Here is a 26,721-nt window from a genome sequence, read left to right as displayed (position 1 = left end):
AATGATTGAATTATCAAATTTAATAGATAAACCTTCCATCTCCAGCACAGTTAATAATTGTAATTTCTGCTCATTTAAAAAAAAATCATGAATAAACATTGAAATTACATTTATACTATCATAATAGTGCACTGTACACCAAGATCAAATTTACACCGATGTGTGTGGCCAGTATGAGGAATAAAGGAATAAACTCCCCCCAAAGAAACTTCCAAAGTAACAAGGATAACATTCTGCAATCCAAGAAGATCCAAGGGGTTTTAAGTAATAAAATCATATTTAATAACACATTTTTACAGTGCATATTCAAACAGTCATCTTGTATCTTTACAAACAATGAAAAAAATCTACCAACAGCAAAAACAGTAGAAATCCATCAGTGTGAGAAACAATGATGACTTTATAGCAAAGGTCATAAAACAGGGAAGGACACAAACTGAACTAAATTAAGAATTCTGATGCATTAAGGACCAAAATATTTTGAAAATTAATATCTCAGTTTATTTACTCATGTCAGGAGGAACTCAAAATAAAAACCTGATACTCACAAAAGGCGTTTTACTTCAGTTTATTATGATGCATCACAAGGATTTTCAAATTAAGGTAACTATGCCATCAGCTGGCAACAACTGTGTATTGCAGAAAAGCTACATCAAAAATAAAAATTCTTAAGTTTCCATTAAAAGCACAAAATTAGCCAGACTAATCAGGCACCCACAGTGACCGAGCTTGAGAACATGGTCTGATACTGGCAGGCATTGATTCTGAAGATATTTTACTCCTATGTACAGAGAGAGAATGATTGTGCATAAAAAAAGAGGCATGTAGAGTCAATCACTTCTTCAACCAAATAAAGCACATCAATTTATTCAGCATAATATATTCCTAAGGCCCTGGGAAATTCAGAGGAACAGTCTAAAACTGCCATTTTTGTGTTAGTTATTAAGTTATTATTCCAGTTGAAACCGGTAAGAGACTTTTGAGCACAATAACCATAACTGCTTAAATATGAAACCTACTTCAATAATTGGATACCATAAACACCATTCTATAAATTATACGCTTAAATATACAGAAATGTAATGTCCTCCAAAAACAAAATAATACACACATTATATGATATATATATATATATATATACACACATTATATGATATATATATATATATATATATACACACACACACACACACACTCACCTAAAGGATTATTAGGAACACCATACTAATACGGTGTTTGACCCCCTTTAGCCTTCAGAACTGCCTTAATTCTACGTGGCATTGATTCAACAAGGTGCTGAAAGCATTCTTTAGAAATGTTGGCCCATATTGATAGGATAGCATCTTGCAGTTGATGGTGATTTGTGGGATGCACATCCAGGGCACGAAGCTCCCGTTCCACCATATCCCAAAGATGCTCTATTGGGTTGAGATCTGGTGACTGTGGGGGCCAGTTTAGTACAGTGAACTCATTGTCATGTTCAAGAAACCAGTTTGAAATGATTCGACCTTTATGACATGGTGCATTATCCTGCTGGAGGTAGCCATCAGAGGATGGGTACATGGTGGTCATAAAGGGATGGACATGGTCAGAAACAATGCTCAGGTAGGCCGTGGCATTTAAACGATGCCCAACTGGCACTAAGGGGCCTAAAGTGTGCCAAGAAAACATCCCCCACACCATTACACCAACACCACCAGCCTGCACAGTGGTAACAAGGCATGATGGATCCATGTTCTCATTCTGTTTACGCCAAATTCTGACTCTACCATCTGAATGTCTCAACAGAAATCGAGACTCATCAGACCAGGCAACATTTTTCCAGTCTTCAACTGTCCAATTTTGGTGAGCTTGTGCAAATTGTAGCCTCTTTGTCCTATTTGTAGTGGAGATGAGTGGTACCCGGTGGGGTCTTCTGCTGTTGTAGCCAATCCGCCACAAGGTTGTACGTGTTGTGGCTTCACAAATGCTTTGCTGCATACCTCGGTTGTAACGAGTGGTTATTTCAGTCAAAGTTGCTCTTCTATCAGCTTGAATCACTCAGCCCATTCTCCTCTGACCTCTAGCATCAACAAGGCATTTTCGCCCACAGGACTGCCGCATACTGGATGTTTTTCCCTTTTCACACCATTCTTTGTAAACCCTAGAAATGGTTGTGCGTGAAAATCCCAGTAACTGAGCAGATTGTGAAATACTCAGACCGGCCCGTCTGGCACCAACAACCATGCCACACTCAAAATTGCTTAAATCACCTTTCTTTCCCATTCAGACATTCAGTTTGGAGTTCAGGAGATTGTCTTGACCAGGACCACACCCCTAAATGCATTGAAGCAACTGCCATGTGATTGGTTGGTTAGATAATTGCATTAATGAGAAATTGAACAGGTGTTCCTAATAATCCTTCAGGTGAGTGTATACATACACACACACACACACATATACTTTTTTCCCCCCATGGAATAGATTCTTTTTTTGTCCATTATTTTTTTTGGTCAGCATTATGAGGCAATATCTTAACTATCCTATCCTAATAGGATATTTCTAATAAGCTGGTAGTGCACAGTTTACCAAATAATTATGCTTTCATACTCCACTTCATTGGAATTCACTGCTTTAGGTTTTGATCACTAGGTCATTGACATTTTACAGGGCCTTGTGTATTACTGCTAGGGAAACTCTGATTATCATGTTAAGTGCACTTGGATATAGTCATATGAAGTCCACAATAATGCAAAAATGATTGGTTGGTTGACAGAACAAAATAGTTTTGAGCAGCTGTTTGGGGTTAAGGTTAATCAGCTACTCAGAACTGTTCAGCAAGGAAAAGGCATTTGCTTCAGGGGCATTGCACTTTGCTTTGCACCTCATGTAAAAACTGAAAAATATATTTTCGGTCTAATGATTCAAATTAACTTCTGAAAGAATGCAGTGTCTTCTGGATTCTGACTCAACCTAGCTCTAAGTTAATGAATTGGTCTAATTAGGTGATTTACTAGATCCAATTAATACTCTCTCCAGGCTGCAAATAAACCACATTTTAACTGTAATAGACCTTAATACAAAGTGATTTTATAACTCGCACAGCAGACAGTATTTGGGGAAAATCTGAAATTTAAGAGGAAAATCCTTCAGCCATCAAGGACCAGAGTTCCCTTGACTGAACAAGTAACTGGATTGCTAAATGGTTAAAATCTAAATGGTTGTTACTATGGGAATGTTTTTCCTCATGCTTATTAGATTGACCTTTTTTGAAAAGACTGGGGCTCTCTAGGACCAAGATTGAATGGAGTGAAGGAGATTGCATTAGTTAGTCAAGGTGATGGTGACAAGAAGCTGTAGACTAGAGGTTCCTTACTTATCTGTTGGCATCAGTGTTGGACAGAGAGCATTAGTGAGAGAAACCTGTAGTTTCTGCTGTGGGCACCTCCTCGGTTCACTTAGCGACTCTGCGGAGCTCAGTGAGTAGCCAAATGGCTAGGGTGAGCAGTGCCAGGGAGCCAGACTGGTGAGTGGCTGCCAGGGGTGTGGGCACATACATCAGCAGGGTACAGATGCCCAGGCCCACCTGAGGAGAGAAAGAGAACACAAAGGCTTGTAAAGATGTTCATGTAATGTATTAGATGTTCACACATTTTTAGATGTATTATTTTACTTATTATTAATTCATCTGGCAATCCCCTCTTATCAAAGGCAACTTAGATGTTTACATTGAAAGCTACTTTTCTTTTTAGTGTTCTACTAAATGTATGTACTGTGGTGATGTTATAATGCCTTGCAATGTTGTTTGACAATTTTAAGTTGCTAAATAATTTTTAAAAATCATCATACAATGCATCATACAACCTTTCCAAAAAGTTTCAACACTTCAATTCACAAAATTTAGCCACATTGTTACAGTAAATTAGTGTTAAATTATGTAACATACATAAAGCTAAAATATTATTTTTTGTCAAAACCATTGCCCTGACACAAGACGACTTTGTCGGCTTCTTCCAATTTCCATCAGTGTTCCAGAATAGATTGTTTTTTCTTCAGTGACGTTCTAAACATGCGCATGTGGGGAGCACGTCAGTTTATTCCCTCCATGGACCCGCGCACGTGCGAAAACTCAGTTTTGTAACTCATGCCGTTCACACTAGCCACATTTAGCTGCACGTCAGCGTGACCGTGCCGGGCCTGGGGGTTTCCACTAGGGCTCAGCTGCACCTCTGCCTGTCCCCGAACTAGTTTCAGCAGGCAGAGTTTCGTACATCGTATCGGCTGATTCCCAAACTGGTCCATGGGACGTCCCTGACGCAGCGCCACTGCATTTGGAAATTGTAACTACAGTAATGGCGTCTGCTCTCGATGCGAGAGATGCAGTAGACATTTTTCCGAAGAAGGAATATTTGTGTTTACCTTGTGGAAGCGATTCATCTGGAGCAGTTATTAATGTACAGTGGAAAAGTGCCACACAGGATTAATTGCTTGGAGCAGAAAGACATTTAAGAGGGTCTGAAAATATTGCAAAAATCCTGCAGGAGAAAGGACTGCATCGGACTGCATACAATGTGCCGTGACGAAATACATTCCTTTTTACACGCAAAAATGAAATATTGGGACATTTAATTTAAATCCAGGTGGAATGTCTTAAATGGCATGGTTTTTAGCGTCTTAAAACTATTAAAATGTTTAAAACAGAGGCTAGTTTTTATGTGATAAATCACATGAAGAATAGTATATTTTAATTATATTTGTAATCCCTCATTATCGCTATAACTATATGTTAATGGTAATCCAGTATAGACGCTTTACTGACTGCAGAAATAACCTTACAACCTTACAAAACTTAGCGATTAATACAACTGATCCATTCATTACGGTGTCAAAGGTATTTTTAAAGGAATCCCATTCACAATAAAAGCTGATGCCATGATTTGAGTCTTATTTTGTGACATTGATAAAGCTGGAGGTATACAGAGAAAACATGCTAACACTGAATTTGTGCAAAAACTGCAGTCATATTTATATATACACATGTATTAGTTTTTCTTAAGAAACTACATATATAGACTGTGACTGTATATTTCATGATATAGATATAGTGTAGTAGTGTAGTGGCTACACGGGGCACATTTCAACCCAGGCGCACTGTATTTAACAATGCAACGCAGTTCATTCTCCCACAGATAAATAATAAGGGAGAATCTGGATACTTAAATTAAGCTATTTTGTAATTGTTAATCGGATCATGATACCGGGAGAAGTAACACAGTTATTTACTATGCGCTGGTAAACAAAATAAAATAGATGAAATTTTAAGTGATGTCATTTGTTTCATATATTGTTTAAATGTGTCCCGGTTTCTACTTTTGAATATCTGGTATAACTTGTACTGTAAGACTGTGTTAGATATCGTAAAAATGTTTCAGCCCAAAGTTTACTGCACTTTAATGTTAGAGGTATTTCACCCTCCAGTTTAAAACACTAAATCCCGAGTGCCGAGTGTCCCAGGATGCATTTTGACCTTTCGTGTCTCACAGTCACTTCCTGGGCAGCTGTACCTCACAACAATGTAGTGGAAACGCTGCCGGGCATAGTTTAGGTGTACAGTTACAGCACGGTCACACGGAGGTGCACCTGAATGTGGCTAGTGGAAACGGGGCATCAGTTACAGCAGCGACTGACACAGCAGAGCAGTAGGGGTTGTAGCATTTTGTGGTCCAAGATCTGGACCACTACTTGGACCACAGTGCTGAGGTCCGGACCACAGCGACCAAGTGGTCCAGACTTTGGCACTGTGGTCCAAGTAGTGGTCCAGATCACGTAACGCACACTGGGATGAGGTCCAGACCACTGTTCAGAATGGTTAGACACTAATCTTTAATTTAATGTCAGCCTATTTTCATGTCGTCTGTTTGCGTTTGCGAAGAAATGTTTTACCAATTCTTTTTTTTGGTATTGTTGCCTAAACCATATCTTCCTTATTTTATCACTGTGAGGTTTAGGAACTTTAAAAACAAAAACATAGATTGGTTTTGTGTATGTATGGTTATCATTGTAATGGTTGTTATTTTAAAGAGAGATTATAAGAGATTTATTAACGTATTTATGCCCATAGTCTTTTCTTGAAGGATAATGTCATTATGAAGAAGATACAACTTTTTTTTGGCAAAACATTTTTGGGCACAGAATTAGTGGACCCCCCCATAAACTCTAACCCAATTCAAACACCAAGGCAGACAGCACACCATGATATATAAAGCAACACATTCTTGATGCAAAAATTATTATTTAAAAAATAAATAATGTAGAGCCCCAAAAAATGCACATGATCACTTTTGTTTGGCATTGCCATATTTCGATATTTGTTTTTCTCCTGTGTTTGGATGATCTCTTTTTACAGCCATGTTGTTACCCATGTAATGTATAGTGACATGCAGTGTTCTACAAATAAACAAGCAAGCAACTTCAATTAAGGAATATAATAAATAACTTCGATATCACTGGTGCTCACCTGCATGTATGCCATGGTCAGCAGGGAAGTGAGAGCCAACCTGGTTCTTCGTGGTAGGGCTATCCTTCGGGAGAACAGGTACAGCCCTGTGATGGCTGCCACTGTGCCGATACCCTGCGCAGAAACAGCACATTGAGGTTACGCACAGGGCCCACAATACACCCCAACCAGACCAGTTTGAGACATAGAAGGCTAATTTCTTGTATCTAAGAAGGAGATGTTTTTCCTACAAAACTTGCTTTGGATTGTTCTTGTGAAAAAAATCCATCACAAATAGCTGAACATGTAATCGAAACAAACTATACTGCCAAAATTCAAAGCATGACATGCCTTTGGGAATACATTGATTTAATTGATTTGGGGTTTTGCAGAAAAGGTGGAGAGAGAAAGTTACTAAAAACACTTGCTCAGGAGAGATCGAGCTCAGAGACAGAGCTTTAGACACATTTGACATCTTCATGTACTTACTTCTATATTATTAATTGTTTCATGTTATAGTATTACCGGTTTCAGTTTTGTCTATGAAGCAATCATTTGTTTGTATTTACCCCTTTTTGGGGGCTACTTTAATTAAGTTTGTTAAAGCATTTTCATCTGTAGTTTCATACCAAATGCCACAGAAATCTACAAAAAGCATGTTACCCTATCTCCACCTTAAGGCTCATCGTTTCTTGACATGTATACAGCCATCATCTTATGAATAATTGGCCAACTGCTGCCTGAGAGGGGACTTTAACTAAACAACCAGTCTTTTGTATTTTCAATCTCTTGGAGACTTAATCAACGACTGCATTATTATGCGTGAGCTAAACTGAAAACCTGTACAACTTGATTTTGCATGCATGCATTTAGACTACTACAATTCTCACTGAAAATAAAATTTCAGTAGTTTCATAACACCGATTTGTGCGAGGGCGGGTGAATGCAATTTTATTTGATTTGGCTTATTCCTGGCTACGGGAATGACGGTCCAGAGCCGGTCCGGACCGTCAAACCCCCCCTTTTACAGGGACTGAGACAAGGAACTGCTGCCGAGGCGGTTGGTGACAGGGGAGGTGGTGGGATGCAAGAGAATGAATCGCTGGAGGTGTGCGTTGATGACAGGGTATTTATGCGCTTTGACCGGAAGCGAGTAAACCCTTTCTGTATGAAAATCAGGAACAAAGTTTACAAACGAGAGGAGGCCATTCGACCCATCATGATCGTTTGGTGTCCATATCTGAATTGGGTGGTCTATAACACACTCTTATCACTAATCCTCCAGATTTTTTATTCAAAAGTTTAACCCACAAGGATTCCATTTTGTTAGCAGGATCTAATTTGAGTTCTTCTGCCTCAGTGTCATTTCTGACATATTATGTTAACGCACCACCTCTTCGATTTTGCCGGTCTCTCCTAAACTGTGTGTATCCTTTCAACTTGTATTTATCCCCATAATTTTCTGTAAGCTATGATTCTGTCACTCCTACAAAATCATAGTCACATGGCAGCACTGTGGCTTCTAGGTCTAACATCTTGTTCCTTATACTCACTTTTCAGGACTTTCCAACTAGCAGTTTCCCTTGGTTTTCTTTCCTTAGAGGAACATCTCCCATTGTCAGAGCTCCCTGCCCCCTGGTCTCTGCACATAAGCTCTCCCAATGCATTAGCCCCCCTTCTGTTTAGATGTAGGCCGTCCAGTTTGTACAGGTCCCATCTATACCAGCAGAAAGACCAATACCCCTTAAATCTAAAGCCTTCTTCCCTACACCAGGATTTCAACCATGCGTTGAACTTTCTAATCTCTGCCTGTCTCCCTGGCCTGGTACGTGGTACCGGCAGTATTTTTGTGTGATCTATGCCTCAGGAATTGAGTCTCCTACTATAACTACCTCCCTTTCTGGGGGGGAGTGAGCACCATGGTGCTCTAGTGCTCAACTGTCCTCCCATCACCCTCAGAGCTGTCACCATCCAACTCGGTGTCCAGCAGTTGGAACCTGTTGGGCATTTCTAGCTCTTGGGTTGTTTCTCCTAAGGGGTGTGCACGCCCTATTCTTGAGTTACGACCTACTGTAACCCAGCAGTTCTGTACACTTTCCTGCTCTAAGGGCTCAGCCTTCCTAGGTTTTGGCGTGCACACCATCTCTGTCATGGGCTGATTGACCATTTCTTCCATATCACTAATACAGTGCAGATCAGCAAGCTGAGCCTCAAGATCACATACTTTGATCTCTATGATCTCTGGATGAGTTCTTCCAGGAAGGCAATTATTCTGCAAACCTGACACTGTAGTTACTGGCCAAATGCTACTAAATTTAGTAAGTTGTCATCTCTTGGTTTTTGTCCCCTAATTCAACGGCTTGACTTTCTTTTGTTTTTGTTACCGAGAAACAGCGCATCAGTTGCTTAAGTACCTTTGCGTTTGGCTTCTTGCCACCAATTGACACCTCACTGACTCCACCTACAATTTCCTAAACTAGGTCACCTTTCCTTCAATCTAGTCTAACCAACACAACAAATGGACTGAATAAACTACAATTAAGGCAAACTAGGAATAAGATTAACTTCAATTAAGGAAAACCTAAAAACAAGATTAGGAATGCTAAGACTGCCTGAAAGTAGAAATAACAAAATAGCTTTCATTCTCTCACCTGTCCTGTGTCTGATTTGGGTAACTCCTAAACACTTCAGAATGGGAGTGAAAATTAATGATTGTGAAAGGTAAAAAGTAGTAGGGTCTGATCATTGTGTAACTGGAAATTTACCAGAATTCGATGATCAAACTGGACAGTGGTGGGGTTCTCAAAGAAGTTCTTGACAGCAGGTGAGAAAGCCAGGATGTCATCAGGGATCCAGCGCTCCCCCATCTTAGGGAAGGAGTTGTAGACCAGCCCTGCATCCAATCCTGCTACAAAGGCCCCTGCAATGCAAATACACACAACAGCTCTGATACATACTGTTCAGCTACTACAAACCACTTATACACTACAGGAGACTAGAAGTGCTGACCAATCCTCTCTCAACATGAATCTCATTCGGGTATTTGTCAATATTAAACATTGATTAAATCCAACAATCTAATGCCCCGTTGCCACTGGCGGATGCGTCCGGGCGGTTAACAATCTGGTGCTAGATGTGTCCGTAAGCATCTGTCCCACCCACTGAGGACATGATTCGCTTTCAGGAGCGGAGGTGTGTGCTTGACTTGCAGACAGACAGGGAAGAGATCAGATACATTGCGTTGGTACCGTGTGCGATCACGAAGGAATTGCAGTTTTATTAGCGGCATAGAGTGAAATCCACTTACAGAAACAATGACTGCTTACAGTTAATATCTGAGTGTATTAAAAACTTGGATTTCATAGGACCAGTGCAATGCCGTGATTAGTTAAAAATAAACTGAAGGATAATAAATCAGATCGGTAGCAGCTGATTTTATTAATATTTTATGAACAGCTGGCCGGTGTTTCAGGCTGTGTTTTGTGAATGGTGTGCAGGACAATCCGCAGAGACAGTCAGAAGACGATTAAGTTAACGTGTGCCCATTTACAAGTTAAATTAATTAATTAATAAATACAGCAGATCTGGGTTTCCCTCTAAAACATTAACGACTGGTTTAATAAACGCGTCCATAAACGCCATGACTGAGACATGCACACTTTAGTTCAAAACCTGCTATATTGTAGCTGGATGATTAATCGTGAAACGTTTGTATTTTGTTTCTACTGTAACTTGCCTTGGTTAAGGACGTCTGCTAAGTAAATTATATATAATTCGGCAAAAAGTATTGTTTGCAGTTACAAATCTGCAGAAAGAGTAATAAGTTAAGGCAGTAATGCTGTGCCGTTTAAAATACATATATACTAGCATAAATGATGACGATAATAATAACAAAACATATTTGCTATTTAGTATTATTGTTGCACATGGAAACATTCTTATGGGAACATGTTTGTCTGAATAGAATGTTGTCTATACACGTTTAGCTCTTCCTAATATCTCTTAACAGAAATGTGTATTTATTACGCTGTTTACAATCATGTAAAGCACAAAGAAGAAAATAGATACAAAAGTCCTCTCCACGTCAGGCTGTGTCGCTCGTAGCGTTTCTTGTCTCTGTTTTTAACACAAACACAAACCAAACCCTCAGTCGCTGCTCCTCCCAATAGAGGGACGGATTCACAGTGGCCTGGTTTTGCAAAAAAAGCTCTGGGACGCGTTCGAGGACGGACGCGTCCGGCACAGCATGGCACGGCACGGACGCTTAAGCCAGTGGAACCAAGGCATAACAATGGATTTCAGAATTTAATATAGGAAAAAGGGTTTATTAGCTCCTTTCCTTATTATAATTTATTATAAAATGTAGATGTATTTTCTGTACGTGTATTTATTAATTTTTTTGTTATTACTCGTCTCAGAAATACTCTAGGTTTGAATTGGTGTTGTTGCCAAGATACTAGGCAAACCATTCTGTTCAGTCAGTCCTCTACTTGTGTAAACTGTTGCTCTTTTTAATCTGTCTAATCAACTCATAATAGATTATAAATTAAAGATAGCAGGCACAAGTTGTAATTTTATTGTATCAAACATTCATAATAAGGACTGCTATCTGTTTATGAGCTCATTTGATTCAATTCCAGGTATGGAGGGAGATTACCTTCAAAAAGATTAATATGAGTAAAAGTAATTTGTTCTAATGCAGAAATCACAAATACAAGTAGAAATCTGAAAATTACGAGTACAAATTGCATATTTGCGACTTGCCACTCGCATATTTGTGAGATGGATAGAATGTTAAATCACTGTCAAAAATATATGTCACAAATGTCACAGGCCGAGATTGTGGATTATGGGTCAATCGATGACTTAACTTTGCCGTATTTTTTTGACTCACTTAAAACTGTTAAAACTTTTAAAATAGACAAGTATGTTTTATGTGATCGATCACATGAAGAAGTGAACATTTTAATTATATTGGTAAACCCTAATTACTGGTAACTACATGTAATACGGTAATGCTACTATAGACAATCTAGATGATAACGTAAACAATACATTGAGAGCACATGCATCAGAGTTGTGTGGACACAGGGATGTCCAGCTGGCTGTGAAACCAGCGTGAATTTGACAAATGACAAACAGATGTTTCTTAGATTTACCCTGCAGAAATAAATTGCTACCTTGAAAAGTGTGCAGTTAATACAACCAATATCTGATCCACTGACAACAGTATCAGGACAAGTTTATTTTATTTTATTTTTAAGGAATCCCATACAAAATAATTGCCGCACACAATGTTACAGTGCGATTAATTTACTTTTGTAATGCTCTTTCGTATGTTCTAATTTTGTAAGTCAGATAAGGGTGTCTGATAAGAAATAAATATTATTAATAGCAGAGACTTATTTTAATTGTTAAGTTTATGTGGAGGTTATCCAGGGTTATCCAGTTTTTTTGTGAAAAACTGTTTGAGTAAGTTATGGATCCCAGAATGTTGTAGGTGTATTCATAATTCTATACAAAAATTAAAAGGGGAATTGCACCCCAAATTGTTCTCTTAATTCTGTTAGCTGTATATATTTCAATTACATGCTACTAGGCGTCTGACCCAGGATATGTTGCATTTTAAAGATATTCACAATTCTGCATGTGTTTTGGCTCACTTTTTCGCCCTGTGGGCAGCGCCATTTTGGATTTCAAAACGAGGTTATGTACAAACGTGATGTAGTTGCGGCTTTCAGGCTACCCTGGTGTCTACAAGGCAAAAGGTATTAAACAATATATATATAAGTTCTTAACGCATTTCTGTCTGAGGGGTTACTTCAATCAAGCATTGTCTTTTCATGATTTCATTCAGCCACTGTCTTCTAGGATATTTAATCAGCTGAAACAATTAAACAGTATAAAGGTTGTGTGTGTGTTTTGGGGCACAGGTATTTAATTAAGGACTTACAACAATGTCTTTGATAAATATCTGCTGCCTAAGAATGCTGACCATCACCAATCAACTCAAACACTTCAACAACAGTAACAAACTTAGGTCTGTGTTAATTTTAATGAGATGAGATGTTTAATATTCCAATGACTATAACTGAATTAAATATATATTGACCTAAAACCTGCATACATATAAAAAAATAGCATAACTAAAATGTGACTAAAAATAATGAAGATTTTCATCACATTTTAGTAATCTAAAAATAAAGAAAAGTGTGCGACTAAAATGCGACTATACCTCAGACATTTTAGTCGACCTAACTAAGACTACAACTAAATAAAAAAAAAAACGATGACTAAATTATGCTGGTGGAAAGTAACAAATATGCGAGTTGTACTTGTCATTTTCGAATTTGTGCTTGTATTTTTGATTTGTACCTGCATTTACAAGTACAGATTTGAATGCATATTCATCTTTTTGACAGTGATCTCCTTCCATACCAGGCATGTGGTCATTGAAACAGCTCCCCTAAAGAAGGAGCTTTGAATCTTGGTACATAGTTAATTTTATTTCCTAATGTCAGATTATCTGGAATAATTATTTTGAATTATCATCAAGCAAATAGGTTAATTAAAAGGTATGATTAGTGTGGGTTCTAAAACTCTAAGAAATCGGTAATAACAACAACAACAACAACAAAAACATTAAATGGCTGGTCCCCCAAGACCAATACTCCTGAAGTACAGAGCCCAGCTACCATACACCTTACAACTGTGTGGCATACTGATTCTTTATGTCAAGGCAATTTAGTATAGTGTGATCTTTGTAGTGTGGTTGCTCATGTGGTACCACAGGTTGGTATTTACCCGAGAGAGCAGTGAGGAAGACGAGGCTCCCAGTGCCCCTGGCAAACCTCCTTAGCAGGGTTATCTGATGCGTGTCAGGCAGCTGGAACAGAGACAGGTCATTTTATCCATCAGCTGAGTTTTTTAATTATAGTTAGTGAGATTCAAACACTTCTTGCACTATGGGCCTGATTTTCCAAAGTTGGTAATGGATTTACTGATGGGCAAGGACAGTATATGTTTATTACAGTCACTAACAATCATTTGAAAAATTGCAAGAAAATGTAAAAAAAAAAAAACCTGCTGGTCTGATGAATGCAGAAATCAATTACCAACTTTGCAAAGTCATGCCCCCTATATGATGCATCATTCCACAATCTTTAAGGCCAGTTCTAAGCCTAAAAACAAATCATGATTCTAAAGATTCCAGAACACTTAAGGATGTAGTTTTCATAATTTCCTTTAAAAGGAAAGACTGAGTATTTCTTGCACAATGCAAATATGTTAGGAGACCAAATTCCTTGTTATTATAATGTTTCCCATACCATTATAATGCGCCCCGTTCTCGTTCGCTGCGGCTAATCCCCAATCGCCTCCCCCGATGAGTTGCCAGATCTCCCCCCCTCCAGTCAACAATTCACTACCAGACTGCCCTGCCCTGCCCTAATTTCTAGGGAAAACACTGAAACAACAAGGAATTTGGTCTCATAACATAATATTTATTCACATTATTTGTATCATTAGCATTTAAATATCTAGGTCTCTATTTATTTAACTTAATAAATGGCAGGCCTATATAGGCATAAACCAAATTAAAAAAAAAAAAAGACAATGCAAATTACACACCTATACACAACAGCACTGCAATTAGGTATATAACACTCAGAGCACTAAGCTCAGAGCGAATGCTCTACACGTCAGGACTACAGCCATCTCATACAAATCACAGTGCTTGTATAGTGTAGCAAATTACTTAATTTTACATAAAGAAATATATTGATCATGTGAAACCTATATATAAGAAACTTAAGACACCCAAGTTTTCCATTCTTTCTATAATTTTTTGGAATGAATACAGAAATGTGCATTAGCAAGGAAACCTAAGTTATACAGACACCATTTTTATTCCCAAAACAACATTGTTTTCTAAATTAACCCAGCTTATAAACACTTAAGAAAAAAAAAACATATATGAATCCTCTGATGCAAAAAAAAAATAGATGTTTACAAATAACCGTTCAAGAGATATCTGCACACCTGTCTAGAAGCCCGTCAGAATTACAGGCAAAACAATAAAAACTAAACAAACTGAGCGGTTGGGTTGTGCAGTGTTGAATAAATATAAAAGCATCTTCAAATGTACTTATTGTCATTGGTGTCGTTATTTCTACCAGTAGTAATTATTCATAATAATAAATGTACATTGCTTACTTTGCATTGCATTGTAAACATATGTCCGTCTTTCTCCTTTGCCAAGTAATCGTCCGATCAGTTTGTGGTCTTGAATACATCTTGGACTACTACTTCTGTGTATTTCTTAAGCTGATCTGATCTTAATCTAATCGCTTTTCTTTTGTGTCAATTCTGTAATCTGGGTTGAAAAGGGGATTCTGAGATCGAGGTTGACCAGCTGAAATAAAGTAGAAACGTCTTAATTTGTACCTCCCTCTCGCATTCACGTGATAAACTTCTGCCTCCCCCTCATCCAAATCTCTTTCATAACTGTCTCAATTACTAATATGCCCAATAAAAAATTTACAATACTAAAACGATGAGCTATGAATCATGGGATATTGCAAAAAAAAAAAAAAAAAGGCCCTAGACAATTCACCAGGGTCTGGTTGCTTAAGATGTCCGGGGTGGGGTGGTGGTGCTGGCGATGTGCGGTTCCCGTTGCCGACAAGAGCAGTCCGGGGGGGGGGGGGGGGGTAGGCTGGTGATGTGCGGTCTGCTAGTCTACATGGGGCACCTGCCCCACTTACGAATCAAACAGCTCACATATCTAAACAATGGACCAGCCCTTCAGGCATTTGCCAGAATTGCCCGATGGCCAGTCCGCCTATGGTCGTCACCCAATATTGTATGTGATGTGTCACACTGCAAATGCTACTTAGTGACATTCATTATGTAGACCTCTGACGCCATTATGTGGATAAGTTTTGAAATTTGCATTCAACATCTTGAACAACACAGGCACTAAACCTACACATATATGGTAGATACTGATATTATTCAAATACAGTCAACAACTGATTGCAGCACTTAGCGCTTTTTTGAAGCTATTTAAACTGTATTTGGATTATGTTCTATTATACAGTGCTTTAATACAGTGTAAAAGCTATCCTTTAACAACGCAGACAAAGTTTGAGAAACTTCCATTCTAGTTTATATTGTACTTTGGATAAGCCAGAACATTTAAAGAAAGTGCACTTGGATCTGAAATTATAGTTAATAAGGACAAGTTAAAAGTACATTGGTTTTAATGCTTGAGGATAAGAGGGTTAATGTGTGGCATAACAAAAATCACAGATTTACTGATGTGGCTCTCCACTTAAATGTGGAATCCAAGTTTAGACCATAGTGTGCAGTGCTCTGGAGAGACGCATTACCTTGTGTGGCTTCAGCATCAGTGACAGGCCTGCCCACAGGCTGGCGCAATACAGTAGCAGTGCAGAGCCCAAATGAGCAGCCAACCGGTACTGACTGACTCGTGGGACATCAAAGGAGTTCGGGTTCTCCTCCAGCCCACTCTTCACCATGTACCAGCCCAGTAGACCCTGCCATAACAGCACAGCAGAAGAGAAGGGGGTGACTGCTCCTTTCATGCAGCTCATATATCACTTTTGTTTGAACAGTGTGCTACAGTCAAATCCCCGCCCCCTTATTTGGAACCTTCACAGATATTCCCCCTTTTTCAACCAATTTGGAGTCTGCAATTAATTCTCAACCCTTCGTCTCTTTGCTTCAATCATAAGCATTATCCTCAAAATAGCACTTTTGGGGATATGTCATTAGTATTGTGGGTTCATTTTTGGGGAGTTTTCTGGAAGGATTTTCTTTGATTTAAATTTATTTTTTGTAAGGACATTACATGCAAACTGGTAGGAGAGTACTTTCTCTCCCTTTGTTTGGTGGCCATCTGGGTTTCTACAAAAGGACTATTATTTATGTTCATGTTGCATGGTTTGTTTTTCTGCTATTTTTGTACATGCTAGATTGACAGGCATCCTACGGTTCAAATCTCTAGATTTAATACACTGTTTTTAAACTTGATCTTTGTTTCAAAAATTGTGTTGGTCAATACTTAGGTTTGAATACAGTAATCTTTGAACAGTGATAGAATTGGCTTAAAAGAGAGCTTCATCATCAACACAGCCCCATGCCCTCTGACCTGGAAGCAGACAAAGCCGCAGAGCCCCAGGACACAGCCCTTCATGGTGCGGTTCAGATATCCCCGTCTCCAGAAGTAGGCAGCGGGGAGAATGTAGGCCAGCCCCACTAGTCGTCCCCACATGCGGTGAGAGTACTCCATGTACCAGATGAATTTGAATTCGGGCAGGGTCATGTCATGGTTCAAACTGAAACAGATCACACCCAGACACTTACTCAACATAACCTTCAGATTACTTCAACCACTGTGGTGGAACAAGTTGCCTGCCAGCCTCAATACAGCACTGTCCTACCACTTTCCCCATGTCTCATTAAAAAACATATTTGCTTATGTAAAACAATAGTGCCTAATTGTTTCTCACTATAATTTTAAATATAAGACTATGTGTTGGTGATCTGTGGGCTAAGGTGTTCATTAGAAACACAAGCCAATAAGAAACATAAGAAAATGTACAAAACGAGAGTAGGCCATTCGACCCATCGAGCTTGTTTGGTGTCCAAGGATCACATCCAGTCTATTTTTGAATGTTCCCACATTGTCAGCATTAACCACATCGCTGGGGAGTTTGTTCCAGGTTGAAACAACGGTGTGAAGAAGTGTCTCCTGTTTTCTGTCTTGAATGCCTTTAAGCCCAATTTCCATTTCTGTCCCCAGGTCCATGTCTCCCTGCAGATCTCAGTCTCCGAGTATGACATTCCCTTCAAACTTGGAATAAGTCTGGTTGCTCTCCTCTGAACAGCCTCTAGAGCAGCAATTTCTGTCTTGAAGTGTGGAGCCCAGAACTGAGGTCATCAGAAAATGAGGTCTAACTAGTGTGTTGTAAAGTCTTAACATTACATCCTTTGTTTTAAATTCTCATATTTTGACAATATGCCCTAGCATTTTGTTTGGCTTTTTTATTCTTCCCCACATTGTCTGGATGGGGAAAGTGAGGAGTCCACAAACTCCTAGGTCTTTTTCATGCATTACATATTCCAGTTCTGTCCCTCCCACAGTGTAATAATAGTAGACATTTGTATTACTCTCATATACCTTGCACTTGTCCACAGTGAATTTAATCTACCAGGTATCAGCCCACAACTGAATATTATCCAAGTCCCTTTGAATAACCTGTGCTACTGAGATAGTTCGCAAACTTGCAGATACAATCCCAGAGTCCAGATCATTAAGTTTAGATTAGAAAAAGCAGAGGCCCTAATACTGATCCCTGTGGAACTCCACAAACAACCTCACTCGTTAGAAGCAACTCCTCTTATTGACACCCTAAGTTTCCTATACATCAACCAGTTCATAATCCATCTACTTAGATTACCCTGAATACCTACAGTTTCCAATTTTAAGATCGATCTTTGGTGTAGAACCTTATCAAAAGCGTTCTGAAAATCTAAGTATATCTTATATACAGTTAGGTCCAAAATATTTGGACAGTGACACAATTGTCATCATGTAGACTTTCATCTTTAATTTGAGGGTATTTACATCCAAATTGGGTGAACGGTGTAGGAATTACACCCATTTTATATATGTGGTCCCCCCAATTTCAGGGGCTCAAAGTTTCAATACTTGGTTGTGTAAGGAAAAATGCAATTGCTAAAGCTGGGCAAATTCCACAGTATAAAGTCATCTCTCCAAATGTTCTTGGGTATTGTCCGAATTCACAGAAGGTAAACGCAGATGGCTGAGCAAAGGTGGGGTCCCTGGTATCAATAGGAACAGAAGGTTGATAAGGACGAGTAAGGAGACAGTCCGTCTCTGTTGGGAGGAGTGACTTAATCATCTCCGAGAAAGGTACGGGTGAGGGGAACGGGTGAGCCATTACCTTGGAATGTGGGAGAGCGGGGTGAGGGCTCAATTGTCACTTGATATGCTAATAGGCAGCTGCCATTGGATACTCTGGTGGGTGGGGTGGTCACTCTGGAAGGTGGAGTTGGACAGGGGTTCAACTCATAAAAGCTGACTTGTCCATAAAGTCTTTGTATCAGTTTTGCCTTGCTGTACCCGGTATACAGTGCATCCGGAAAGTATTCACAGCGCTTCAAACTTCTTTCATGTTGTCATTATGGGGAATTGTTTGTAGAATTTTGAGGAAAATTATTAATTTAATCCATTTTGGCATAAGGCTGTAACATAACAAAAGGTGGAAAAAGTGAAGCGCTGTGAATACTTTCCGGATGCACTGTACTTGTATGCTGTGATCTATAATCTGGACTCTGTAATAAATCACACTGAACCTGAACTGTCTTAGTTCCAGTCTACTTGTACAGGAGGTTCCATTTTCTTACATAATTGGCGAACCAGCGTCTGACAAAAAGGATGGACATCTGGAACTGGATTTCTCCGAAGTTTAATCTACAACAAGTCAAGAAGCCATTCCATGAGAGCATCTTCTTTGCTGAAATACAAATTTGAGGAAGAATATAACTGGTGGACAAGAAGGGCGGACAGCTGGGACCAGAATTCTTTGAAGTTGAACACACAACCAGACGGGAAGCAATTCCAGGAAAGCACCTTCTTTGCTGGACCATGAATCTTTTGAACAAAATCCTGTAAGTATACCTATTTCATTTGTAAGTAGGGAAAGAATTAAGCATCGAAAGCACTAAGGTTTTTCCAAACAGTGCATAGGGAGACATCAGGGACAGAAAGCACTGTAATGCTGATTTCAATATAGGCTATGTGCGTTTAGAGTGGTAACAAGAAAGGTCAGCTTTGTGATTTGAATTTTGGAAAGACTTAGGAGTAAGTAATATAGAAAGAAGACTAGGAGTGTATTCAAGACTTAGGCATGAAAATCCTCCTGTAAAGCCACAATACATATGACCTGTTTATCGATAAGAGTCTGAGAGACTTTATCAAGGATAAGCAAAAAGTGAATTGGTGTTGTATGCAGTACATGTGTTACCTGTTTATCGATTGAAGTTGTTAAGTGATCAGCTTTATCAGGGTAAACGGGAGCTGTGTTTTTAGGGGAACTGGGCTTGTAAAAGTACCAGCAGGGTATCCCACATTTATCCTGTATCCTCGAGATAAACCACCAGGCAGGTAGGTTGTATTTAGTGTTATACTTGGAACCTGCAATGATGGAGTGGGCCATTGATTATGTTGCAAAGCACTGCAAAGAAGGATCCTATGGATCGGTTGCAGATAAGGTAGATCCCTTAAACTGGCTAGAGGTAGCATGTAAAATCAGAAATTATAAATGCAAACAGGATAAAGTAAGACATGCTAATGTACTGCAAGCCCTGTTACAAGGACAAGCTGAAGTGCAGATTAAGAGCTGTGAAGGAAGAATGCATGCAACATAGTGAACAATCAGAGACCCTCATAAAAGGGTTCATGAATTGGAAGCTGAAATTGCAGCAGGAAGGGCTGAACAGCATGTTATTGCAGAAAACGCTAGCAAACTACGAACACAAAATGTAGTATTAAGACAGAATCTGGAAGCTAGTATTTCTGATAACAGGGGTCTAGGAAAGCAACTGGGAAAATTCCAGGGTGCGTATGAGATGCTTTGGGCCAAAAGTGTAAAGAATCCAAAGGTTTTAGGGATATGCGCTGTAAGTGAGAGCCCACTGAAAACCAAATTGGAACGAGTCAAGAGCCATGTGGCTGCTCTAGGTATCGAATTGCCAGTGGATAGTGATGAGGAAAGTGAGCAGGAAAGTGCAGGAGATACAGTCAAGGACACACAGACCAAAACAAAAAGGAGAGTGTTAACAAACCGTAAAACGTTGCTCCATTCAGAACAAGAGGGCGTCCGACCCACAGGACAATAAGAGAAGCTGACGGTCAACCGCCCTCTACAGATTATGAATACCAGGACATACTTGAACATATTCAATTGTCTGCATTAGAGTTGGGAACACTTTGCAGAAGTGTGGGCCAGTGGGATGGATGTAGTGATCCACACCCCTATATAGCTGAAATACAGAGGCAGGGGAGAGCTAACGGCTTAGATGACCAGGACTGTTGTCAGATCATACAGTTAACTATTCCAGCTGATTTAGTAGAATCACTTCCTGAAAGTATGAAGCTGGGAGAAAATGGTGTCTGGGCTGATGCCCTGCAGAGGGAAACAGCATTGCTTAATATTATAGGAAATCCACAACCCAACTGGGGTCGGATATTGGATATTAAACCGGAGAAAGGGGAGAACCCTTTCACATTTGTAAATCACTTATTTAATTCCTACAGCCGTAACTCTGGTATACAGAATCCCCAGCGTAATGATCTGGCTTTCTTGGTCTTATCATTCAACAGTATGACCCAATAGTAAATGAAGCCACACAAATGGCAATGAACCTAAGAAAGAGTCAGGGTGACATGACTCTGGTAAATCTGTGTAGCATACTGAGTTGTTGGTATGAAACTACAGAACAAAATGCTTTAAGAAATTGCAAAAACAGAAAGGTATCGGCAATAGTGACAAAAGAGTTTATTGCCACAACTGCGGCAGACTTGGTCACAAGAAAAAAAAGATTGCTGGTCAAAGGGGGGAGGTTCAGAAGGGAAGAGATGGCAAAATATTGCAAGGCCCTGGAACAGACAGGAGCAGGAGATCTCATCAGCCCAGGCCTTTCCTTCTGATGAAGTGAATAGGATGTTGCAAAGAATGCTTAAAATTATTTTACAGTATGGGTTTACTATTAAGGATAGCAGTCTTAAAGATGAGGAAAATTAGTTTTTAAAGGAATAGAGGTGTCAGGCCTCTATAATCCGGGTGGGTGATTTAAAAATAGACATTTTTAAAACTTAACAAGGTTTTGTTAGTAGATGCAGATTTTACAATCACCCAGCCCACCTTAACACTACAGTTTAAGGTAGAAGTACAGAAGGAGTAGCTTAATTACTGCCATGAGGTCACTGCTTTTTACACTAAGCATGATGGAATCAGGATTAATACTATCTCCTAAGTGAGTACAGTTATTGGCACCAGATGTCACTTTTCTTCAGGTACCAATAACTGAGGGTGGAGCAGAATACAAATCCCACAAAATTAATACAATCTAGACCAAGTCTCATGAGACTTGGTTTAATGACTGCTGCAGACATTTGCCAGGAATTCTCACAGCCTATAGGTAACTATAAGAAATGGGATTAGCCCACAAAGAGACCAAACAGTGAGAGGAGGATGTGACTCTCTTCTTAAATTCAGGATAGGGGGACAGGTAATTTCAAAACAATTACCTCCAAAAAGGTTATTGGGAAATAAATTGAACAGGGCCAAATCAAACAGTGGCTTTTTGTTGTGTGGATAATTTAATCTATTAAGCAAATTCAATAGTTCAATAGTATCATGATAACCAGTGTAAGCTGTATCAATTATACATACAGTAGCTGGTTACTGACAAAGAATAAATACTGCACTTGATGTTTTACAGATACGACTCATGTGACTCACGGACCATGAAGTGGACAAGACAGCGTCAAGGGGGTTTTTCCCTGACTGCAGCATCAATCAGAATCAACACCAGCAGCTACAATACACACCACAGCTCCTACAGAACACTGCACTGGGACTTCATATCAGATTAATTATGATTTACAATGTTACAAATAATATTTTCCAATATCCAAATTGTGAAAATTATGTACATTAAGAGTTGCTAAAAAGCCACAGGGTCAGCCGTCTGACAAAACTTTCTATATAGAGGTCAACTATTCAAAAGCATAAGAGGATAAGAGGGGAGGAACTTAGAGGTTAGAGGTGATTTAGATCTGGATGATGATAATCCTGACAATATGCAACCTGACCCCATACCAAAATAAGAGAAATACAGAAATTGGGGAAGAAAAAACTGGAGTAATTACAATTAATTAAAGGTGAACAAGCAAGAGGTGGCGGTAATACAGCAAATCCACAACTATGTGAATGACAAATCAGTGGTCAAGAAGCCTGCTGGGATTGACTGTTCAGCACAACAGTGTCAGTAGGAGTACCATCATCATGTGGAAAGGTGGATGTTGCTGTAGCCCAGTAAAGTGTAGGTTGTATGATGTATGGGTAAGAACTTGGTATGGAAACCTAAGTTAGTCATATAACGCTACTGGTAATCCTTTCTCTGCTTGTTTCCACCAGTGGGTCAAGGTTTAAGGGGGGTTTATGTAAGGAAAATGCAATTTCTGAAGTTTGTTTTAATTTCTAAGGCAAAACTGAATGCAAAACGCCCCACGAACAAGCAGTAACTAAAGACAGCTGCAGTACAGGCCAGGATGTTGATTGTTTCCTTTCAAATCCATTGTGGTGGCGTACAGAACCAAAATGACAATTGGGTCACTATCCAAATATGTTTGGACCTAACTGTATATGCTTTCATGTGATTTACAGCTGCAAGTTGGTTTTCATTAAGATGTTCCTCTATTTTACAACTAATGCAGGCAATTGGTCTCTAATTTCCAGGCTCCGTTTTGTCCTCTTTCCAGTCAGTTGGCACATCCCCTGTTCTAAGTGTATATTGTAGTGTTTGCTGGAATATTTTATTTAGCGGCCTAAAAATTAATTAGCCTTTAGTAATTAATAAAGTACTAAGAAAATAAATATACCATCTGGCCCAGGTGATGTTTATGATGCCTTTAGTGGTTTCACTTTCTCCTTTATTGACTTTACTGCTGTTACAGTATTGAAAAAAGCTCTTTGCCTTAGTTTCTTTCTATTTCACCTCTTTGCTTTCCTGATCCCTCTCTTAACATCTCTTTGCAGTTCTATATATTCTTTGCATACAAAATTCTCTCTTGATATTTGTTTGCATAATTCTATTAAACAATGTTGACTAGTGTTTTTTGGTCCTCAATTTGCTAAGTTTTGGTACATATTTCTCCAGAGCCTCTAGCAGTATATATTTTTTAGATATAACCATCCATTTTCAACTGAATCTGTATCCAGTGTGCCCCAGTCTCTCTCTTCTAAGTACTGCCTCATACCTTCAGGGTTTGCTTTTCTAAAATTGTAGACCATTGTTTTAAGACTTGGTCCTTGTTTTTTGAATGTATGCCTCAAAGCTAACCAGGTGATGTGGTATACCATTTACCAGCACAGCCCTGAATATACAACTTAAATTTTGAGTACCTAGTGAATTGTCCTTTGGCTCTGAATATACTGAAAACTGATACAAGAGAAAGAGTAACATAATATGGGTGCCTGGACTCACATTTTAAACTCTGGGAACTGCTGGTACTTCTGAAACTCTGCCTCCCACTCTGCCTGGGTTCTTGGCGGCTTCATTTCTTTGATCAGGTGCCAGTCGACCATAGACAGCCCAGACTCCGTCAGCCTGAGAAATTCAAACAAAACAAACACTTTAACTGCTGTGACAACATTAACAGGAATAGGAATGGGATCGTCAGCTTTAAAAATCTGTCAACACGTGCTTCATTTCAGACTGTGATCATTACGCACTGGAGAATTGCAGGGTCTTCTAGTTTTCACTCCATCGCTGGGCCTAATTGATCCAAATGCTAAAAGATTTTAGGTCTATAAACACACTAGATTGTAAATCACAGTCCTACTGGAAGACAACTTTATAGTTAAGGTTGCATTTCTACCGATTTAACTCTAGGCTAGGTTTATGGTTCTGGCAATTGTCAGAGCTAATAATGAGGTAGGCATCTTAATGGTGTAATTTATTTTTTTACATGTTACAAGTGTTTGGTAATTTGGGACAAGGGAGAAGGGTGTAGTTATGGAACAGCCCAGACTGGCCACACTACAAGGCCCAAACTGCATTTTGAATAATAACAACAGTTTATGTAGTTTTGTAATACAGGTTTAATTATGACAAGGTGGGTGAAAAAATATTAATTATTTACTAAATATTGAGAATTCCTTTGCAACTGCCTTCTCACCTGGTGACTCCTCCCAGTACAACAGCTCCCACCACCATCCCACTACAGGCCACCAGCCAACGACCCACAATTCTGTTGGTGGCAGCATTTGGGACAGAGCCCATGGCTGCCCCTGATGGGACTCCAGTCTCAGCCACCACTGAGCTGTGTCCCCTCTTCACCACAAACTGCCTCCATGGAGCTCGCTGCTGCAAAGCAAGAACAACTGGGCTGTATCAGGGCACTGCTGCCAGCATTCACTGCAGTACGTCCCCTACCATTATACTGTCCCCCCCAAGCTCACAAGCCGCACCCCTTGAATGACAGGAGAAAAAAAAAAAAAAAAAAAAACTGAAGCATACATTCTCTGCCCTGCCCCCCCTTTCGCTACAAAACTAGTCTGATGGTCTCCAACCCTGGTCCTAGAGAGGTTTTACAAGTCAGTCCCTCTTACACAATCAATTTACGAACTCAGTGAAACATTTATTTTGATGAATTAGGAAAGTACCATACTGGCACACTTATTTTGAGATAGTCTGTAGCAAACATCTGAATACCCATCAGCCCTTAAGGACCAGAGTTACCTTAATGGAACAAGGTTTCTTGCTTGTCTGATCATGTGCCCAGTATATAGATGATTTAGAAAACCCATACATCAATATGGACTGCAGCTCTCTGGGATCATGGTTGGCACCCCTTCAACTAGTTTTGTCAAAACTGGTCAGTAAGGGACTTACTGATATACTATTAATTGATTGGCCATTTTAAATCTCTTAATTGGACATTTACAATTCTGGTCAGCTGTCAAACAATTGGAGCTTGTGTAAAGATTTTAATGAAATATTTAAATGGTGGTCTAATTCACCTGAAAGGTCACATTTAGCAGCATTAACATTCTTAATAATAACATTAAATTGCACATATTAAAAAAAAAGATAGATTGATTGAGTAGACCCTTTTCTAGTAGTATCCAGGAACAATGTAAAAGAAAAAACGAATGAGGTTTAAGAAAGCAGTTAGCCTACACACTGAGAAATGAAAATATTAGTTTATTAATCGTTTACAGTTTGACTTTTCTTTGGAAAATAAAAGAAGTAATAACACAGAAGTATATATTTAAATAGGCTACTTATTCAGTCAGTCATACGAGACTTAAATTATTCGAATCACAAGCCTATATCCGAGAGAACAGTATTGAATGAATTAACGTTAGTCTCGTAAAGGTGTCGTGATATTCGGTGCCCGATCAAAATTTGGTATGGAACGCTTTACGGCATAGCTATAACAGGACAAGATTTGTTCAGCAACTGTAACTTTACCAGACTATCTTACAGATTGACCTCTAATGTTTTCTGACAAATCAAATTCAGTCTCGACTGCTAATCACTATACTGCAGTTTCCATTCGTTTCTTCTTAACCTTCTATAATTTACTATATCGGTGCATTTTAACAATATTATCTATTTTACCGTGTTGAATTAATGCCTTACCTGTACACTGTTCCTCAGTTGTAACCCGTTGCCTGCCGTCCGACAGGCACACGTTACCAAGGATCGCAAAGTTGGGAGCAACATCTCTTTATAATATTAACTATCACACAGAGGTACAATCGTTTACATTGAATTCAATGTGAATTGATGGTACTCTTACAAACCTTACCTCGTATAACAACTCAGCTCAATGTGACCGATATATTGCAATTATTCAACATGTTTCCCCTTTCAACTTTGACCTCTACGTGGGAAAAATATGTTTGCAAAGATTTGTTTTATTATTTATAATGTAATACAGGCCTATGAAATACTATTATTGTTACAAACGTATTAAAAACACATGTTCAAAATGTATGCCAAAAAACGCTTAAGAAGCAAGGGGTCAACAATCTTGAAGCACTTTCCTCAGCTGCCATATTGTGATCACATGACTAGAGTCACCAGATTCCGGACCACTCTGCCTTTTGGCTAATTTTACACTTTAATCCACAACGAACATACTTAAAATACATGTTTATGAAACCCGCTATTCCAGTATTATATGCAGTTCGTCTAGTGTAGACCAAACTAATTTATTTCAATAAGAGTTGCAGCGTTCTTGTAGCGCAAATTTCCGCATTTCTGCACAGATTTGCACTTTTCTTTAATGTAATTGGTTCAAAGCTGCAGATCTGCGCAGAACTACGTAAATGTGCTCTACAAGAACGCGACCTCAATACTTTATCTTCCAAAGTGAACAACATGGCGCCCCCATGTAC

At 39.1% G+C, this 26,721-nt stretch overlaps 1 protein-coding gene across 2 annotated transcripts; it reads right to left on the bottom strand.

Moving 5' to 3' along the window:
* Positions 1–26,337, bottom strand: cox15 (cytochrome c oxidase assembly factor COX15). Of its 2 annotated transcripts, none has more exons than XM_066693030.1 (9): positions 25,961–26,337; positions 24,492–24,676; positions 23,798–23,920; positions 16,650–16,836; positions 15,868–16,035; positions 13,280–13,361; positions 9,241–9,395; positions 6,497–6,610; positions 1–3,565 (listed from the first exon to the last, which is right to left on the bottom strand). In XM_066693030.1, the coding sequence occupies exons 1-9, from the start codon at positions 26,042–26,044 to the stop codon at positions 3,434–3,436; spliced, it is 1,230 nt and encodes a 409-aa protein (XP_066549127.1). In that variant the 5' UTR covers positions 26,045–26,337; the 3' UTR covers positions 1–3,433. The 2 variants fall into 2 exon arrangements, with proteins under 2 accessions (XP_066549127.1, XP_066549126.1); XM_066693029.1 differs by having other exon boundaries at positions 24,492–24,679; positions 25,961–26,335.
* Between the last annotated feature and the right edge of the window lie 384 nt (positions 26,338–26,721).

Source organism: Amia ocellicauda, chromosome 20 (assembly GCF_036373705.1).
Source record: "Amia ocellicauda isolate fAmiCal2 chromosome 20, fAmiCal2.hap1, whole genome shotgun sequence".
NCBI lineage: Eukaryota > Metazoa > Chordata > Actinopteri > Amiiformes > Amiidae > Amia > Amia ocellicauda.
The sequence above is the reverse complement of the archived record's forward strand: the minus strand, read 5'-3'. Positions and strand labels throughout refer to the sequence as shown.